This window comes from Kogia breviceps, chromosome 11, assembly GCF_026419965.1.
Source record: "Kogia breviceps isolate mKogBre1 chromosome 11, mKogBre1 haplotype 1, whole genome shotgun sequence".
Taxonomy (NCBI): Eukaryota; Metazoa; Chordata; class Mammalia; order Artiodactyla; family Physeteridae; genus Kogia; species Kogia breviceps.
This window is the reverse complement of record NC_081320.1, coordinates 48,816,079-48,836,697: the sequence shown is the minus strand read 5'-3', so window position 1 is coordinate 48,836,697 and position 20,619 is coordinate 48,816,079. Positions and strand designations below refer to the sequence as shown.

The following is a 20,619-nucleotide window of genomic DNA, read 5'->3' as shown; positions in this document are numbered from 1 at the left end:
CCTCCGGTCACGGGCCATCTTGGAGCCCCACAGGCTGGGTGTGGGTGCGAGGCTGCCTCTCGGCCGCCGGGTGTGTGGCAAGGACAACTGCTGCAGGCTGGCGCAGGGAGGGCCCAGGCCAGGCCTCATACCCAGCGGGCCTAGGCCAAAGCAACGGGCGGAAAGGCGACTTGAGGCAGGACAGACCTTGACTCTGATTGGGGCCTGCACTGAGCCTCCTGGCACCTGCTGCTGGGACTGCTGCCAGCCACACAACAGCAGAGGACACAGTGACGTGCTCCCGTGTCTCCTGTGGAAGGGTCTGGAGCTGAGGAAAAGCCAGACCTCTGTTTTCCTTCGAGGAGGGAGCCATCATTTGCTCTTTTGGCCAAAAAACTGTTTGTCTTAATCATTAAAAGGTAAAAAACAAGGTTTCTTAGCCGTAGATGCAGAAAGCTTCTCTTTTTCTCTCCCCTTCCCATTTTGTAGGGAGCTGAAGCTTCAGCAGAGCCCTGATCTAGGAACACCTCGATGGCCCTGGGAGAAGAAATGGCAGAGGCAGCCACGGACGCGAAGGCCCCGTGCCCTGGGGGGTGGAGCTGCCCGGAGCAGGAGCTGGACCCTACAGGGCCTGCGTACGGGGAGCAGCCGCCCCACCTGGAAGCCGAGGGGGGGCCTGCCTCCCCTGTCGGGGGTGCCCAGGGGCTCCCTGCCCCTGCCTGCCACTGTGGGGCTGGCTCTGGCCCCTCGGGAGCCTGCCAGCCGCAGGCCAACGGGGCCAGCAGGGAGCCGGCAGTGGGTGGGTCTAAGCCGGCTCTCAGTTCCCTGCTTACCCCTGCCAGCCTGGGGACTGGAGATTTGCACTCCGTGAGAAGCCAGGTAGGGGCTGAGGCAAGTGGGGCTGTAGTTTCACCTAAAGCTGTCCTCTGAGAGTACCTTCCAGCACTATCTTACACGCTTTCCCAGCTCCCATACGAGGGTGGGAAGTCGGGGTGGGGGCGGGGAGCTTGGGTGTGATGATTTCTGTTTTACAGGTTCACATGGAGAGTTGGGCCTTGGGGCCAGCAGGGGGCTCTGTCCACAGCATCTCCTGTTCCTCAAGAGTGTGACCGGTGACCTTTTGAGGATCAGGGAAGCTATGGCCAAGACCTACTGTCCAGAGAGCTAGGCCGGGGGAGCCCTGACAGGGGGAGCCATGTCCTGTTTTTGACTCGGTGATGTGTAGGCTGTACGGGGCCCCTGAGGAGATGTGCAAAAGGAGGGTCTGGGGCTATGGGCTCCTGAGGGCTCTGAGACTGTATCCCCTTGGGACCCAGGGAACCTGGCGGTACCTTAGAGCCTCTATGGTGGGCAGCACCATCTCTGGGCAAGGAGAATTTGGGAGGCCTCCCTGATTACAGGATAGCCTCGCCTAATGGGAGTCACGTGGAGCAGGGAGTCCTGCCCGTGTCTGTGACCTCAGGCAAATCACCGGATCTTTCAGGCTCTCAGTATAGTTGGGAAGGTTATCTGATGGACCTGTCCCTCCCATCTGTATGTCCTGTTGTGTTCTGCTTGCCAAGGCCTTTCATGGGAACGGCTTTGATCTCTTCCGTGGCACTGTGGCATTGACCACCACATGCTGCCTCCAGAGCCCCATCTTGTGAGGAGGTGCCGAGCTGACTGTCTGGGAGAAAACAGGCAGGCCCACCTGCCTGGGGCCTAGGGGCGGTGCAAGGCTCGGGTACCTGAGTCAGATTCAGTGAGGCCGGCAGCACGTGAGCAAACACAGAAACGGGCTGTTTCCCGAGTGTGAGTCTGGTGCTATTGTAATGCTGCTATTTGTTGAGCTCTCACCCTGTGCTTTTCACTCTTGAGCTCATTTAATCCACATGTCCTGAGGAAGCGGTCCTATCACTACCCCATTTTACAGGTGAGAGAAGTGAGGCTCAAAGTCGTGCATCTGGCAGCTGGCAGCTAGGGGCTGGCCTCAGGTCTGTCTGGTTCCAAAGCCCATGCCCTTAACCTCTGTGCTGTCCTGCCCGCTTTGGGGGCAGCCTCTTCATCGAGCATGTTAAGAACCTGAAGTGAAGAGGCTGAGGTGAATGACTCATTTTGCCACATGTCACCACCGGGTGTGAGCTGAGCCAGGTGGGCTGCCTGACTGCCAGGTTTGGATGTGAGTCCTGTCAGCGACAGAATGCACGGCAGGTTCTGCCTGCCCAGGACACGCTTCTCAAAGGTTAGGCAGTGTCTTCCAGCTTCAGCACGACAGAGCTATTTGAGTTCTGCTCACTCACGGACTAGGCATCTGCGGAGGAAGAACTTTGGAAAGGACGGGGGGGTGGGTAGGATCAGTTCAGGGCAGGCAGTCTGTTCCCTGGAGCAGGCTGCGTCTCCAGTCACCAGCAGCACACTCTGTCTGATTCTTGCACCAGGCAGCAGGCTCTTCCTTTCAAGACCTTTCCTCACTATCATCTGGGTCCCCAGAGAAAAGTGCCAACTTGTCATTGAGGAAAGAAATTTGGCGTGCTTATTTTCACCTTTTCCTTCCCTCCTGTCACTGCAGATGGAGGAGACTAGGCTTTCTGCCTCAGAGGAGCTACCTCAGACTCGCACCATTCCCAGAACCACCGCTCTTTGCTCAGGACATGATGCTGACACTGAAGATGACCCGTCCCCAGTCGAGTCGCCGCAGGAGCTAGACCGCAGCCCACAGTCTCACGTCTCAGGGTTCCCGTTCCCGTCAAGGTGGACACCTGCGGTGAGCCCCGGTGCCACTGCGCCTCAGTCTTCCAGCTGCAGCGTCTCTACCTCATCCCCGGGCAGCAGCCTCCAGGGTCACCAGGAAAAGGCGGAGCCTCAGAGTTGCTCCCTTGCCAAGGTCTCCTCCTCCCTGGAGCTGGCTGTCCCGCCGTCGGCCCCCTCGGTGGTGGGGCTGGGGCCTCGGCTTCAGTGGTCACCCCAGCCAGTGTCCTCAGGGGGCGATGCTCCCAGGCTGGGCAGGAGGCGCCTCTCCTTCCAGGCCGAGTACTGGGCCTGCGTGCTGCCGGATTCCCTGCCTCCCTCCCCTGACCGCCACTCCCCGCTCTGGAGCCCGAATAAAGAATATGAAGACCTGCTGGACTATACTTACCCCCTCAGGCCCAGGCCTCAGCTCCCAAAACACCTTGACAGCCGCGTGCTGGCTGAGCCTGTCCTGCAGGACTCAGGCGTAGACCTGGATAGCTTCTCTGTCTCCCCAGCAAGCACCCTGAAGTCACCCACTAATGTCTCGCACAGTTGCCCACCAGCAGAGGCCGCTGCCCTGCTGTTCTCAGGGCCCAGAGAGCCAGTCCTTAAGCGGTGGCCCTCTGGAGTACCCCAGAAGCAGGGCAGTGTGGGGTTGGCATCTTGTAGCCCCATTGCCTCTACCCCCAGAGCCCCAGGCAGTAGGGACACTCCTTGGGAAAGCAGAGAGCCAGCCCTGAGGGGCATGAAGCACTGGCCACCTGTGGGCAAGCACCTTGAGCTGGGCTCTCCCCACCTGAGAACATGGGACAGAGGGTGGCCCTCACCCAGGCTGGAAAGGGAGAAGGGGGCCAGCCAGGGTATCGGGCGCTTCGCCTGCATGGAGTCTGGATGGAAACCACAAGAGGAGGCGGAAAGTGATGACGAGTATCTGGCCCTGCCCTCTCGGCTGACACAGGTTTCTAGCTTGGTTTCATATCTGGGTTGCATTCCCACCTTGGTGCCCCTGCCCACTGATGCTGCTGAAGGGCAGAGATCCCTGGATGTGTCAGACAGTGATGGGCCAGTTTCCCTCCCGTCGGACTCCAGCCAAAGCCAGCTTCCCTCTGGGGCTGCCCTCAGAGGGTCTCGAAGCCCTGAGGACCACAACCACTGTTTGCTACGCTCCTTCATCCGTGCAAGGGGCTCAGCGGGAGAGGGCAGTCTTGTGAATAGCCAGGCCCTGGGAGTCTCCTCTGGACCACTGAGAACATGCGCCTCCTTGCCGGCGATGTTGGACCAGCGGTCATTCTCGGATCCGGATGCCGAAGGGCAGCCCCCCAGGAAAGGAGGAGAGCAAGGAAAAGAGTCACTCGTGCAGTGTGTGAAGGTAAACTCAGCATTTCAGAGGAGTCTTCTTTCTTCTTTCCCCACTCCACTAACCTCATAATAAAACCTAGTAACACTGAGTACTTATGCGCCAGGCACTGTATTGCATCTTCTGTCTAATCCTCATGACTTTCTACTGGTGTTCTCATGTCACAGTTGGAGAAAAAGGCAGTGAGAGATGAGGTAACCTACCTGTTCACGGTTAGCAAGGGCTGGAGCCTGAGCTGCTAACCACTACCCAGGCTGCTCCCCGAGGCACTTGACCTTGAGGATTAACAGGTGCTCTGCACAGGAAGGACCTGTACTCACATGCCTTCAGGAAATATGGGCTCAGTGAAAGTGCTTCTAGGCCGAAGGACTTCTCAGAGCTTCAGTTTGATAAAGTGGTGTAACTGCAGGGTTGGAGGTATCAGATGCGCCATTTCCTAGGCTTCTTAATCACTGAACCTTCTCTTGTGGACCACCTAAGACTACCAGGAGGTGGAGCTAATACTCTGTGGAATAGGGTTGTCAGCATCAGGCAGATGTGAATTTTGGCTCAGTCTCTTTAGTTTGCTGGTTTGTAGAATGGGGAGCTGTGCCTCTGTGGGACCGTTGTGTGGATTAAATGAAGTAATTCATGCTGAGGGCTTTGCGTAGTCCCTGACACAAGGATGTTTGGAGCGTGGCTGTACACACAGTCGGAGAGCCCACGGCTGGCCTGCTGGCTTGAGCGCCCAGGTGCTGTTTCCACACGGCAGCAGGGCAGCCAGCCCGAGGGCTGTGTCCCCAGGAGCGACATCACAGAAATTTTCTAGCTCTCAAGGAGGGCTTTAACCTGCCCCCTGATGTCCCGTGGATGACTTTATTTGTATGGTGGAGCAAGTAGGACAGGTGTTAGCGTGTGCCCTCCTTTGTGATGAAAGATTGAGAGAGACCGTGGGGTGAAGTGCTTGGGTCACAGCCACCCCTGATGAGTGGGTGGCAGGAGTCTAGGGCCCCAGCTCCCTGGGCGGGTGGGAGCAGAACAGGGGCAAGCAGTTTTAATTCAGTCGTTTTCAGGCATAGGATCAGGTCAGTCACGACCATGGTCACGTATTTCACATCCACGTTTTCCCCAGGAGCAGTTCTAGAGTTGGTAGTGCTGACCCAGGAACTGGTCTCTGTGCCAGGCAGGCCCCTTCTGGGCTGTCCCCGTCCCTGCCCTCACCTGAGCTCCTCTGTCCCTACCTGCGGGGCTGGACTTTCTCAGACTGAGGGGGCCACAGAACCAGGTGCGCTCTTCTTATTGCCCTGGTGGAGGTCTGGAGTCATGGGGTGGGGAGAGAGGAGATAGCGCCTCAGTGGGGAATGCTCTCAAAAGTTGCACAGTCTGTATCCTGGGATTCCCCTAGGTATTTTTAGCCTTTGAAAATGTAAACAGCGGTTCCATGGGTAACACCACTTGTTAATTTGTCTACACAGACATTTTGCTGTCAGCTGGAAGAGCTGATCCGCTGGCTGTATAATGTAGCAGACGCTGCTGACCACCTGACTGCATCCAGGTCCAGCCTTACAGGCCTCAAGTCTTCTCTGCAGCTTTACCGGGTAATGTGTGGTCCTGGCATCTGACTGTTCACTCACGAGAGCGGTGGCTAAATTACTTGTTTAGAAAGTAGAAGTTCAAATAACTGATGCTATGTATGTTGTGATCCATTGACTTTTACCTGAAATCTAATCAGAGGTTCTTTTCAAATTCTTAGTGCTGAAAAACTGTAACATGTATGAGTTATTTCCCAGGCCAAATAGAATTTGAAGAAAGTGCATTTTATTTATCCTCAATCAAAAATACTTCAGGGTTATTTGTGATGTGATTTTCCAAATATCTCAGGGATTGATAGGCATAGATCTGCACTCTTCGGAAGTCATGAGTCACACATGGCTATTGAAATTAGTAAAATTAAAGATCAGATTTTTCAGTTATCTGGCCACAATGCAAGGGTTCATTTATCACATCTGTCTGGTGGCTACCATATTGATTGAACAGAGCATTCAGAACCTTTCAAGCATCACAGAAAGCTCTTTTGGACAACACTGACTGGATTTAAGGATCTGAGCTGCAATTGTACTGACTCCAGAATATACACAAGGCATTTTGATGGTATTTAAACAAAAATAGGATCCAGTTTGCTTCTCAAGGTTATTTTTTGAGGGGTGGAGGTTGCCTCTTTTTAGATTTTGTTATTTTAAAAATCTCTTTGTGGGTTCCGGTTAACTTGACTTTAGAACAGGTGTATTTGGGGTGACAGTTTGTGCTGTTCTGGCATAATTATCAGTAGGTCCCCCCTCATTCTCAAAAGTGTTCTGAATTGGATGGTAATCAGTTACCCTAAGTATAAACATTAACTTTGACTGAAGTACCCCCTGACTTCTGGCATGTCTGGTTGGCCAAGCCTTTCTCACCTCTTCTGAAGGAGCAGAGTGGTATTTGTGGTCTGAACCTGATGCTAGTCTAGAAAGGGTTTTCTGGGACAGTTCTTTGAGTAGGAGAGTGTGTGATTTACTTGTGCCTGAGCCAGGGCTGGACCACCCCACTCAGAGCTCCCACCACACCCAGGCAGGAGGGAGGGCCTTTGTTTTACAACTTGGAGCCTACTAAGGTTTAGAGGAGGGGGCTTGCCTGGGTGGGCCAGCTGCCCTACCCTAGTGGGAATGCTGTTTCCTGCTGTATGGAGAGAGGCTGCCGGAGTTCCTTTCCCCGGAGTACGCTTGAGGAAGGAGAGGAAGGCCAAGTGCAAGGGTCTTCTGTGTGGGACCCCCGGAGAGTATGTGCAGAGCCGGGCAGGGCCCACCCACAGGAAACCCAGGGGCAGCACCACCGTGGGGAGAGGACATTGCCTGGAAATCGCCCTTGTTGGATCTACCTGGGTGGCCTTTCTGGAGTGCCCCAACCCCGCTCCCGTCAGAGCAGGTGTCACGTAGAACAGCTCCATGCCCTCCGTTTTATCCCACATTCTGTCCTCCTGCATCTCCACTTCCAGGGTGGTCGTAAGCAACTATCTTGCTCTGTGGGTAGAGCTGAGATCTGAGCTGGGAGTTACCCCTGCAGGTCAGCAAAGCCTGGCCCACTTGTGTCATCCACATAGCTGTGGCAGAGTGGGACCACACCGTCAACCCCTCCCTACACAGAATGGGGCTTGGCTCAGGCATATGTGTGAGCTACCTTGACCTAAATATAAGCACGCACGCTTGTGTTCATGTATTTTCACTTGTGACTCTGTCTTACATACTTTGTCTTAATAGCACAGTGGGTTCCTGGCAGCATATAAACTGCAGAGAGTGCTAAAGAATAAAATAATAAGTATAGGTATTAGGGCAAAGGAAAACTGAAGACAGGAATACAGTAAATCCAAAAGTAAAATTGTAACTTCAAAATTAAACTGCCAGTTTCTGCACCTTGTACTAAAGGTGGTCATGGATTTGACTTTACATCTTAGCAGCTAAAGGAAAAACGAGAAACGGCTACAAGGCTTGATACTGCAAGGGGAAAAGAAATCAGCTGCTTAGGAGACTGTCAGCTTCCCTGACGCCTTCCCATGTCCTGAGGTCCACAGAAAGTAGGACATTGAGGGGAGGACGTGGGGCGAGGCAGCAGCTCCCTGTGGTCATGTGAAAGGCGTCGCTCTTGTGGCTCTTACTTACCAGGTCCGTGTTTTGAGACTCTCATAGGCCTGTGAGTTTAAAGAGAACCCTGTGAGGTGTGGCACAAGCAGGAAACCCTGACTCCAGGCTGTTCGTGAGCCAGGCTCTGCCAGGGAAAAGAAAGCTTTTTTTTTTGTCAAACTGTAAACAGAAAAAAGGATTGACTCTGTGTTTGCCCTGGGCTCAGAGAAGGTGAAGTTAAACTATCGTACTGTTTACTTGGATTCTGAAGACTGGGTGGGTTAAAGGGGAATCCAGCTACTGAACAAGGGATCATTTTTAATAACTTTTATGAAATGGTAGTAATGAAACTTTTTTTTTTGATATGCTTTAAGCAATTTAAGAAAGATATAGATGAACACCAGTCCCTGACGGAGAGCGTCTTACAGAAAGGGGAGGTTCTACTTCAGTGCCTGTTGGATAATACCCCAGGTGAGACGCTTGAGGTTTTGAATTAAGCCAGAGCTTAATCCCTCTCAGTGTAAGTCCGGGACCCACACTGTCACTGGGAAGGAGCCTAGTGCCAGAGTCCCTCCCATCCGTACCCGTTGCCTTCGACTCCCACAGCCGTCTGTCAGCCCCTCGAATCATCACGGCCCCGCAAACACATGATGAGGCAGTTACAGCCCTGCAGGTGCTAAGAAGTTAGGCATTGAGCCTGCAAGAACGGTGCTCTCTAGTTTCTGCTTTTATCTTTCCTTGGTGGTGTCCTGGATGGGAATGCTGGCTTTAGTCCTGTCCTTGGCTTTCAGCTAGGGTGCTCACAGAGGGGAGCCCCTAGGGTTCCCTTCCTTTCGCAGTGCAGGCTGGACTCCTCTCTAGTTATCTGTTTGGGGAGGGATTTGTTCCAGGAGCTGAAAGCAGTCAGTCTGTTCTACAGGAAGAGACTGAAGGAAGAAGTGAACTGATGAGAGGGGACAAGTGGACAGCAGTGCACAAACTAAGCTCGAGCCCCTTTTGCAGGATGGGTTCCCAGGTTAGAAACGTGTGAAAATCACAGACTTGAAGAGTACATCTCAGCGTGCTGGGTGCAGGGGTTTACGATTGGCCTTGACCTTGCTGGGGGCAGATATGATAGGATGAGCTAGGAGAATGCTAGGTTAAAGCAGTGAACCGATGGACCACCACCACCCGCCCCTGCCCCAGAGCAGTCGCTATTTTCCTGTAAGACTGAACAACCAAGTGTTGAAAGAGCCTATGTCTTGCCTCAGTTTTGGAGTGAAATGGGGTTTATGCTGGAAGCAAACAGCATAAGCAGAAGTGGGCAGGACCCACTGGCTTGAGATGGGACGAGGTGGTGCTTTCCTGACCAGAAGTGGTGGGCGGTGTGCGGTAGGGAGGTGGTGGAGACCGGAGTTTCTCAGCCTGAGCACTGCTAACGCTCCGGGCCATGCGATGCTTTGCTGTGAGGGGGCCGTCCTGTCGTTGCAGGGTGTTCAGCAGCATCCCTGGCCTCTACCCATTAGACGCCAGCAGCACCTCCCCAGTTGCAACAACCCTGAGCGTCTCCAGCCATTGCCAAAAGTCCCCTGGGAAGAAAAAACCGAGGCTGAAAACTGAATGGGCAGAGGGGTTTTGATGGGACCAGGAGCCACTGAAGGGTTTTCAGCAGGGCATGGCTTATCCAGTGTGAATTATTTGAGCTCTTGGTGATCCCCTGCCTGCGGGAGGCCTTTGTCTTGGCTCTTCTGATGTTCTCTTGCACTAGGGTTTTTAGAGTTTTTTGGTTTTTACTGGGGCAGAAGTTCAGTACGCCAGGCTCCTTTGCCACTTGTAATTACACCAGTATTTTCTTGAATACCGTGTGCTGAAGCAGTTGACATACCAGTTTTTTTCGTTCCATCACAGCCCTGTGAGATGGATACTATTATTACTCTTATTTCACAGAGCTGTGCATCTGCCTTGGGCCACACAAGGAGTGGCAGCCTGGCTCCAGCCCCTGTGCACTGACCCCCGGCTCAGGCTCCTGCACCTCCAGACTCAGCAGCACAGAAGAGCTCAATACCAGGACACTTCCTGGAGGCCACGTGTAACAGTGGGCTTCTTACAAGCTTCAGGTTCTTGGACCTTCATTTAAAAAGTGATTCAATAATACTTCTCAGTGCTTAATCTAATAACAACCCACTTTGCCCTCCTCTCCAAAGGAGTCTAAAGGTATTTTACTGCCCAAATAAGAGGCTTTTAGGGAATTTCCTGGTGGTCCAGTGGTTAAGACTCGGCCCTTTCATTGCTGTGGGCCTGGGTTTGATGCCTGATTGGGGAACTAAGATCCCACAACTGCACAGCACAGCCAAAAAAAAAAAGAGGCTTTTGGGTGTTCTATGGTTTCAGAGTGACACCCTGCCCTTCCCGACCCTCTGCTTAGAATAATCAGGAACTTGGCTGTTTTGTGAAAATCGCAAGTTTCCCTAGACATTCATAGGGTCTCCAGCTAGGTGCACAACTCTTCTTTCCAGAGCATGCTGTCAGACAGTGGAGCCTAAGCATGGACACCTCCCATCCCGTCCCCTGCCCCTGCCCCCGCCCCCCTCAAGCTTCTTCAGAGCCTGCTTTCTTCCTCAGCCACAAGTATAACTTTAGGGACAGGTCATCAAATTAATTCCTTCAAAACCTGCCTATCTCGGCCTCCAGCCAAAGGCCTCCCCAATGGCCGTCTGGCAGGTTTTCACAACATTTTGACCCAGTTACTTTGGTGCGTGAGTTGACGGTCCTGTCTCACACCCTAATTTCTCATTATACTGGATCAAATAACTAGAACCCATTGGCATCAAGCTGAACCAGGCCCCTGTATGCATGTATTCAATTAAAACATCAAAGTCTCAACTGAGAAAGATAATTTCATCACTGTTCACAGCTTTCCTTTTATTTGGAGCCAACCAGATGTTCTAGCATTCTAAACTAAAAGTTCAAAACATAAAGCTCCCTTGAATTCCATTGACCACTCACAGGAGGACCGGGCAAAGGTCTGGTGAATGTGGGAGGGGAGAACCCAGCCCATTCGCCTTTCCAGGTGAGCTGTGCTGCGTGCCCTGGCTGCATTCCTCGGCCTGCCTTGCTGGCTCTCATAGAAGTTGTCAGGTCAGCACTTTGCCCCAACGATGCTGCACTGACGTGGCTTCCCTAGGAGCTTATCTCAACACAGCCAGCCCCTGTCCCTTCTTCCACCCATCTCTCAGTATCCTTTGCAGATATGCAGCTTCCCCTTTCCCTTCCTCTGTTAGCAGATGTTGCAGCTGTGGCAGGAAACTAGGGAGAGTGTGAACACAGCTGATAAAGGCGCAGGAAGCAAAAGCAGCCTTTGTGTTTAACAAAGGAAGTAAAGTTTTTAAGAGAAAAAAACAAGCCTGCTGTGGGTGATGCACTCTGAACCTAGCCCATCCCTTCCTCAAATGAACGCTTGACCTGTAGGGGATGGAATCTTGGCCTCACTCACCATCTTGTCTTAGCCTGCTTTCAGGTAATTCTCTTTTGAAGTCTGTTCATTTAGGACCCACAAAAAAGGATTCACAAGCATTCCCATATTACATTATCAGATCACTCATATACGTGCTAAATGACAGTCCCACAGCCAACGAGCTGATAGGACCTGGTAGCAGGACCCAGAGTCGTAATCTTGGCATGTTGTTTTGTTTCATTCCAGACTTCTGCCCCACAGGATCTGGGTGTGTGCCCTGGGTCTTATCTCTAAAAGTCAGATAATTCCAGTCACCAGACACCTGTCTCTGTGCCTTTTTGTGGATTACATAACTCCAAAGTGGAGCCAGTGAAATAATTCAGCTTTAATCAGAAGTTAACAGCATAGATCCTCCAGTGCAACACAGTCCCTGGAGAGTCACTGTCAAGAAAAAAAAGTGGACATTGTGAAACTGTTGTCGTGTTCGTGTCTTGTATAAAGTGCTACACCCATATATGTTCTTTTGAAAATACACTTGCATTGTCTCTTTGGCCTGACTGCTTTAAACCTCATTTGTTAGTGTTAAAGGACATCCTCGGGAGGATCTCCAGGCAGCCCAGCGAGCTGGAGAGCCATGCAGATCACCTGTATGACACAATCTTAGCCTCTCTGGACACACTGGCTGGCTGCACCCTCATCCCCGAGAACACACCAATGGCACACAGGAACGCCAATGTGAAGGGGATTAGCCTGGTAAGTAGAGCAACCCAAGAGACGAACATCTGTCCTTGTGCCCAATTAGGGTACAGAGCTCCTGCTCTAACTGTTGGCTGTTTCTTAGAAGCTTGTCGAGCTAAGAGCTGCTGAAACAAGTAAGAGGCTGGGAGAAGCCCCTGAAACTGAAAAAGGGAGATGCTGCCATTGCCGGGGGGGGGGGGGTGTCTTCCCGTGATGATGAAAGCTCACTGTGGTGCTTCCCATTACTCGGTGTCAGCCCTGCACCTGCTGAGGACTAGGGTGCTCTACAGCTTCCGTTGTCTGTGGCAGACCCGACACTGCCCCCACCCATGAGAACAACTGCAAAATTTACCTGTACCTACTTTTTTATGTCTGCATGTGTACGCTTCTCCAGTACAAGCTGCCTCTGTTCTGCAGACTCTTCTCACCTAACTCATTTGGTGCCCCATCTCTAAGCAGCTCTTAACAGCACCAAGTACCCACAGGGATCCAGAATTGCTGACCACTCTCCATACCTCCTTTTCCTGAAAAGGCTCCCTTCCAGAAACGGCTAGGGGGATAAGATGGGGGGAGTTCCATGCCTTGGAGACTTTAACAGTACAACTTCTTATCTCCGGAAAAGTCAAGCAGGAGTCATAGGGAAGGGAGGCCAAGAGAACAGAGGGATGGCTGCCGGCTGTGGGGTTGCCACTGCCCGACATGATGATTCCACACCTGGAGGGGACTTTCTCTGAAACTTCCTCTCCTCCAGCCAAAGTCTGGCATTTAACTCATAGATTTTCTGGGTGAGAATTCACTGTAGACAAAAGGAGGTAAAGGATAAATCCAGGTATATCAAGAGCAGGGGAGTCCCTTTATTTGCCTCAAATCTGAGTAGTCATTTTAATTCTAAAACGAATGCAGGTGACTGCTGTGTCATTTCTTCCTCTGCAGCATTCTGCTTGTAACAGATGGTTCTCTTTCTCTTTCAGGCATCTTCTCAGGAAGAGATGTAATCTGTTAGCCAAAATCTGGCTATTGGGAAATTTTCAGAAGTCCTTGTTAAGAGCCATTCAGTACTGAAATCAAGGGGGAAACTTTCATGTACTAGCTTTAAAATGCCTTTCTCTTTCCTGAAGTAAGGGCTGTTGAGTTACTATTTTTATTTAAAATGAATCCTTCCAAATTAAGGTTTTCCTTTGGTGCTTCTCTACAAAGAGCATGTAGCTTTGCGGTTGTTGATAAAATAATGCAAATAAGGCTTACAGGTCTTTCCTATGTCCATTTAAAAAGAGAGAGCACTCCTAAACTAGTCCACCTGCTGAGATCATTTAAAGAAGGTATGAGAAAGCAGGTACCCAATACTTGGTATTCTCAGGCATATAAGAGGATCCAAGAGACTGGTGGGCCAGGAACTTGGGTCTTTTCATAAAATGAAGCATACATAGGCTTATAAATCCCTCTTTGAAGATTGTAGAAGAGACTTTGAACTCTCCCAGTTAATAGAAGGTTCTGAACAAATAGTGCTCAGGGCTCCATCTGCCTGCCTAACTAACATCTTAAAGGAGAATGTGTTAGGGACTTGGGGAACTGCCATTGAGCTTCAGCCGGACTATGGACTAATTATCTGCTTTAAGGGTACCTCCGGGAGGAGCCTTCCTCCGTTCCTGCTCTCCCTTGGAAGAGTAGTCCAAGGTCAGAGGAGGGCATGGATAGGATCACACAGCCTGGTTAACTACAGAAGGTAAGGCTGTCCATATTGAGGGGAAAAAGGTAATTCTTCGTTGCTTTGGGAGTTGACATGTAAGTATCTTGTAGAGAAAAAAAAAAAATCTATGGATCAACCATTTAAAACCAATTCTATGGCTTTTTAAAGCAAAATGATCTACTATTGCTGCTAACAGATTCTGCAAATATTAAAAAGCACTTAAAAAAAGTTTTATTGGGCTTTGAATGAACATGGAAGGAGGAAAGCACTTTCCCCGTTTACTTTTAGTATTACCGTGGGCTAAGACTTGAGGAAAGGTTCTTCACACTTAAATATGTGAGATAAACACTTAAAGATCTTTTTTTTCAAACTCCAGATTCTCAATTGAGGAGGGTGCTTAAGAAAGGAAGATCTTTTAAGTTTATAAAGAAATGAACAAGTCACCTGAACCGAGAGAAGGTAACATTAGAAGTTATTCTCATAAAGCAGACTTCTGATATCCCCTCAGAATAAAACATTTAATACAAAATTAGCCTCTTTAAGAGAAGTTGTGGACTTTAGTTTTGGGGGCTGAGCCACATAATCTTAACACCATCTCGTCCACCTAGGTGTGAGCTAAAATCCTATGAACGTGACTTTTCTGCTTCAAAATTTCTCAGACTTTATACTGGAAAATAAGCTGTAAGTTCTAATATTTAAAGATTAACTATGAAGTAAAACTATATATAATTCAATAGTAGCTATATAAAATGCAGTATTTCAAGTGCCTCTGTTACTCTGGTATGATTTATCATAATGCTTAAGGGCATGATCAGAACTAAACTGTATTATGATTCTGCCATCTCTATTTTAATCTTGGTTCCACACACAATGAGATTTAAAAAGACAAAACACCTTCCTAGCAGATAATTACATATGTAAAATATTCTTAAAAGCCGAGAATTGGTTAAAAAGGCCTATCTAATGGCCTCTGTTCTTAAATTGATATATTTCACCTTCTCTCTGTGGCTATAAATTGGTACATGCCTTTCCAATGAGTGTGTTACAGGATAGCCCTTGGGAGTTAAAACCCATTTATTTACTAACATTTGATCGGCATGAAAATAAGTTACTAGTCAGCAAAAAAATGAAGATGACAACCTTATAGAAACTAACCGGCTGATGGTATTTTATAGCAGTTGAATGCTGAACATGACATTCTACCATTCAACCTAATAATTATAATCAGCTTCAGCTGACAGGAATTTTCACAGAATATTTTATTTTGGAGTACCCTGTTTCCCAACAAAGTACTGCTTTTACCTAGAGATGACCTAAGATATTTTTGTTCACCTCCTTTGAAATAAGGTGTGACTGAAGGGTGCCTACTCCGGACCTAGTTGTGAATGCCACTCTAGAGTATTAGCCCAACTGTTCGATGTCTTTGGCAGTGCTATAAGAAGTTTAAGACCTCCCTTACAACTCAAGCTGAAATTGTTTCTGACTAGGAAGACGCTGCCAGCAGCATTCCATGAGCAAATACAGCCAGGTTAGATTCAAGTGGCCTGGCTGGCCAGTGCACTGTGGTACATATTACCTTAAGGACAGCAGTGCCTTACAGTGACATATCATGTAGTTCTAAAATCCCAAGTTTACCTGTATTATAATTTCCTAGTAGCCCCCTTAAATTAGTAGAACTTAAGTCCACAGGGAAGTGGCAGTACTAGGAGCTGGACTGGCAGTTTCGAAACCTGGGTTCTTCAAGCTCCATGGCTAAGCTCATCTGCAAATAGGAGACCGTGTCAATACAGGGCTGTTTTGAAGCTTAAATGGGAACATAAAGAAGGGCCAATGTAACATATGCTGCAATGGCAACATACATGCCAAAGGAAATTTTAGTCCAAGGTCAAAGAACAGGAGTTTACTGCTCATACCAGAATGGCTATCATCGTTCTGTAAGGATTCCCAGAGACTGTGACTGCTTAGGTTTAGAACACACTTCACTTCTGTAAGCTAATTCATGGCAGCCACTTATATTATTTAAAATATGGCAGGCAATAATTCCCTTTACTGAGTTGAATGGATTATTAAATGCCCGTAGTAGCTTGAAATATTTGTACTTGAAAATGGGGGTAGGAATGGGAATTTTTTTGCCCCCCAAACTGCATTTATTGGCAAATTCAAAATAGCAAGTAGTGAAGCATGCTGAAACATCTTGCAGTAAGCCCCAGTCTGGACTGCCATGGGAGAAAACACTAGAATTTTCCAAACTAAATAAGTATGTAAATATGCTTACATCTCAAGTTCATGTAATGTTTTTTGCTAACTCAAAGAATAAGCTGACAGTTTGAACAACTTGCTGTATAAAACTGAACTGCATCACACTTCTAACATTTGTATCATCTACTTTAAAACACAGTTTCTGAATTCTTTCCCCCTGTATACTGTATTGATAAGGCAAAAAAACCAAACCTGAAGCATTTTAAAAAAAATCTTCACCCAAATAACTACTGGTAACTTGAGGAATTTTTCAGTTGCCTTATGTGAGGATGAATAGATCCAACAAGCACATCTATAATACAAAGTAAACTGTGATTTTATTGTGAAATTCTCATAGATGGAAAATTAAATTGAATATTTATTCTGTCCATTTCATTTTACAATAATCTTATCACTTATTTTTGTACCGTGTATTTCAATTGCCTGTTTAGTGAAAATAAAGAAACCTATAATTTTTGGCTTGTTTTAGCTTAAATTTTACCATTGAATCAAAGACCCCACCATGAAGTGCGTTGCCAACAGCCACATCCCAAGCCCCTAAGTAAAGAATGTTTTTGGCTGCTAGTTCAACCCCAAGGAAACAATCTTTCTTTGACTTCTGTCACCTTAAAATGCCAGTGTTATTAGCAAAAGATTTTTGTTCCCCACAATAAAAACCAACCCTAGGATCTTTAAGGTCCTAGTTAACAAAATTTTCACGTGTGCAAAATTCGACTGAAATAAATATATTTCTCTCATTTATCATTCCCACCCAGCATTCCTGTTTTCAGCTAATTTTAAGGGATATAATTTCTAAAATTAGGGCAAAGAGTAAACTTCCTGCTTTCTACTTCAATGCTTCAACTCTCCTCCAACCTACACAGTTGTGGAGGATAAGAGAGCTGACATCTGACTCCAAGCCTGGAAGAAACAATATTAGCACACGTTAGTCTAATCATCTGCCAATTAGGAAAGGTGTGCTGCTTTCCACCTCTACCACAGAATTAAAATGTTGATCAATGAAGCCATTTCAAATGGTTTTAGAGAAGGATCAGAGATAAACAGGCTAGATAGCATACATCTATCTCCCTGAACCCCACTAAGCTTGGTTAAATTCCTGTGCAGCACGGAAGCCTCCCTAGGTCATTTATTAGTTGTATTATCTGGAAAGCATATCGGATGCTGCTCTAAGATAGGTCTACAATGCCCTGGTTGCACACACAAATGGCTGTTTTGAGTATAATGCAAGGCTCTATTTCCCTTTAGCCATAAGAATTAAAACAATACTTATCACCATACATTTTGATATTACTTCCAATAAGTACAATATTTATTAAACATATCTTCAGTTGTTTTGTTACATAGTGTGCAACAAATTACAATATTCTGCAGCCACAAATTATATGCAGAGTATGAAGAAACTATTAATCAGATAGTGTAATCTTTCCGTTTATAACTCTACGAGGAAGAACTAGCAAATCAGATCTTACATATAACATCTCACTAAACTTTATGCATGGAAAGTGACAGACACTGGTTGTGCTGTTTGATACAAAATGGCTGAACTTCATCTTCAGAAGACTAAACCTGACATCTAAACATGCCAATATAAACATCAAAACAAAATATATTCTAACCAACCACGGGAAACAGTCTGGTATCAGGAAAGCAACAAGGATTACACACATTATTTTATAAACCAGCACACAAAGGTTTAAAACAGTTCTGAAAATGAAGTTAGCTGTCTTTGAGTCAAGGGAATAAAAAAAAAGTCAGTATTGACCATTTACAATCTCTGACCTTTGTGGAGACGGTAAGAATCTGTTGTAGTGCAGCTACATACAGTACAATTCAGGCAATTTTGTTTTTTTCACTTGGGTTCAGATTGCAAATTCATTGCTGTGAGAAAAGGACGGAGGCAAATTTTAGCAGCAACCTCCACCTGACTGCTTGACCGGAGTGCTCTGAATTTTAACATTGGACTTCTCTGCACCACCAGCTGTTGCTCCAGGACCCATTCGCTTTTTAATCTCAGCTGCCATTGTCATGAAAGACTGTTCTACATTCGTTGCATTCTTAGCACTGGTTTCCAAAAATGGAATTCCGAGGGAATCAGCAAATTCCTAAGAGAATATATAAGGCACAATTAATTGGAAAATCTTTTTCACTGAGTGCATTTCATCATCTGAAATGGAGAGTGATGAAGGACTAAGTTTACTGAATCCAAGCAGACAATGCACAAATTATTACTGTCAAAGTATTCTGGCGCATATATTTTTAAAAGCTAAGGCGGTTGCGGCCATTGTGTGACTCCATACCCATATATAATTCAAATTCAGCACCTTCCAATTCAGTTTGAAAATCAAACTTTAAACATACCTTTGCTGTTGTGTAGTCTACTACTTTCTTTGTGGTCAGATCACATTTGTTCCCTACCAACAACTTGTTGACGTTTTCACTGGCATAACGGTCTATTTCCTGCAGCCACTGTTTAACATTATTGAAGGACTCCTAAAAAGACAGACATTTTAAAGAATGATAATATAGTTCTGTACACAACTGTTCTAATGAAGCAAGTGATAAACAGACACATCTCTCCTGACCTAAGACGAGCTAGTGAGACAATCTAGCTACAAAAAAAGAACTCTAATGCTCGGAAAGAAGTGAACTGACATATTAAAATGATGATACATACGTACATGAATAAGAAAACAGAATTTGAAGGCTTGAGGATCAAAATGCCTTATCTGAGAGGGAAATACAGCTCAGCATTAAACTACAGCTCAGGCAAATCCAATTGTTTTGGAGTATGCCATTTATATGCACTACAAAACCTGGTTTTTGAACCGTGACAAAATTTTGGTTTATGAATAAGCCTACTAAATGTGAACTACTAGAGATGTCAAAAATCATTAAATAAATGGGTCCAAAGTAAAGATGCTTGTTTTCTTTTCCATAGTCATATTTAAGGGAGGAAATTTTCCATTTTTAAATATTACAAGTCATTACTTGAGATTTTTAAAACTAGCAACATTTTTTCCTCATGTTGATATCACTCACCCAGTACTCCTAATGGTGCTGAATCTAAAGTCTATAATTCTAGCTATCTCCTAATTAGCTATGATTTCATAACTGATGTGAGATTTAACATCTCCTACAAGAATTATATATTCTAATTTTCAAAGTACATCTTTCATTCTTTTCTTTGATGGGACCCTGAAATTTTCTAACTTTCTGATCAAAAGAACAATTATGGCCCTCGGACCACATCCTTCACACTATCTCCACATCCCTCTACCTTCTTTCAACAGTTCACCTTTAGCTACTCACTCTTCTCTTAAAATCTTCCTCAAAGCTCATCCTATTTCTGAACCACATACTCCACAGGCAGAAGCCTCTAATCTTACTTTTGGCAATTCCGACAGGTCTAATTACCAGGCAAATTCCTGTTAACACTTGGCACCAAAAACACAGTATAAGCCAAACAATCCCAGTTCCGTACACACTTGACAAAATGATCAGTTATTTAGTTGATAATATAACTTGGGTCCCTTGAAAGCAAATGTAAAACCAATTACTAAATTTCCTATTTACTAAAGGAAAATATTAGGAAATTTTGGTTGACCCATTAGGTGTTCTAATGATGTAGGGGAGAAAAATAACAATGTACCTGTTCTTAAAAGATACACTGGTTTTAAACAAACGTTTTTTATGTCATTCACTTCCTTAGGGGTGGACAAAGTTTTCTGCCATATAAATGATACTAATGGCTTATATATATAAAGTAAAAGAGTCTGCTATTTATCAAATAGTAACTTACTACTTTGTCAGTATAACACAATTTTCCCTGGAGCTTACCTGATCTGTCACATCATACACAACTATGATGCCATGGGCTCCTCTGTAATAACTGGAGGTGATTGTTCGAAATCTTTCTTGGCCTGCTGTGTCCCACTATTATAAAACAATCAAGAAATCCAAACAATTACATTAAAACAGAGTTGGGGAAAAGGAGGGAGGAGGGAGAATAGTTTACATAGTTGTGGATTACCAGGATTTGATATAGAAACATTAGCTCTCTCTGCTCACACTACTAAATTGCAGGGTAACTGCCAAATACCCGAAGGTCCAGAAAAGAAGGTAGTGTCTAATTTAGCTTACAGTAATGCTACCAATACTATAATTTTAAGCTGAGACCAGAAACTGTCATACTTTTCATATTCTCTACAGCCTTTAGAATTGTGCCAGGCTGGTATGAATGAAAAGACAGACTGACTTGGTTTTAGGAAGGCTACTGGTCTACTAATACCCCTGTAACACAGTACAATTCTCACACATAAGACAAAATTACTTGCTAGCACAATTTATCATCATGGAAAGCACTGAAAGAACCTAATGCAGATAACAACCAGTCAAGACAGCACAGCACTTTAACCATCTCAGGAACAATTATTTTAATCCTAGGGAAAACAATGTAGGTAAGATGATTCCAAATACTTTTATAAAATTCATTTTAAGAGCACTTTACCACACTTCATTTAGGCTCCAACACTGGAAACAAATAACATTGCTACATTAAAGTTCTGGGTTAAGAAAAAACTATTAAAAATATCAAGGGACTCCCTGGTGGCACACCGGTTAAGAATCCATCCACCTGCCAATGCAGGGGACACAGATTCAAGTCCTGGTCCAGGAAGATCCCACATGCCGCAGAGCAACTAAGCCCGTGCACAACTACTGAGCCCGTGCGCCACAACTACTGAGCCCATGCACCACAACTAATGAGCCCATACGCCTCAGTAAGAGAAGCCACCGCACCTCAATGAAGAGTAGCCTCCGCTCGCAA

The 20,619-nt window shown here is 46.6% G+C and overlaps 2 protein-coding genes across 14 annotated transcripts in view; one reads left to right on the top strand and one right to left on the bottom strand.

Annotated features, from left to right (window-relative positions):
* Positions 1 to 16,253, top strand: part of CEP68 (centrosomal protein 68) — a 24,536-nt gene extending 8,283 nt beyond the window's left edge. For 2 of the 8 annotated variants that reach the window (XM_067007502.1, XM_059079692.2), the window contains exons 2-7: positions 469 to 858; positions 2,528 to 4,057; positions 5,500 to 5,622; positions 8,052 to 8,148; positions 11,691 to 11,863; positions 12,820 to 16,253. In XM_067007502.1, coding sequence (XP_066863603.1) covers positions 511 to 858; positions 2,528 to 4,057; positions 5,500 to 5,622; positions 8,052 to 8,148; positions 11,691 to 11,863; positions 12,820 to 12,843 — 2,295 coding nt within the window. In that variant the 5' untranslated portion in view covers positions 469 to 510 and the 3' untranslated portion in view covers positions 12,844 to 16,253. The other 6 variants (XR_010835515.1, XR_010835514.1, XM_059079693.2 and 3 more) reach the window with 4 other exon arrangements.
* RAB1A (RAB1A, member RAS oncogene family) overlaps positions 16,093 to 20,619 on the bottom strand; it is a 27,547-nt gene continuing 23,020 nt past the window's right edge. For 4 of the 6 annotated variants that reach the window (XM_059079703.2, XM_059079704.2, XM_067007506.1 and 1 more), the window contains 3 exons: positions 19,632 to 19,727; positions 18,153 to 18,284; positions 16,093 to 17,896 (listed from right to left, as the gene is read on the bottom strand). In XM_059079703.2, the coding sequence (XP_058935686.1) occupies positions 17,699 to 17,896; positions 18,153 to 18,284; positions 19,632 to 19,727 (426 nt within the window). In that variant the 3' untranslated portion in view covers positions 16,093 to 17,698. The remainder of the gene's footprint in view (positions 17,897 to 18,152; positions 18,285 to 19,631; positions 19,728 to 20,619) is intronic. The other 2 variants (XM_067007510.1, XM_067007509.1) reach the window with 1 other exon arrangement.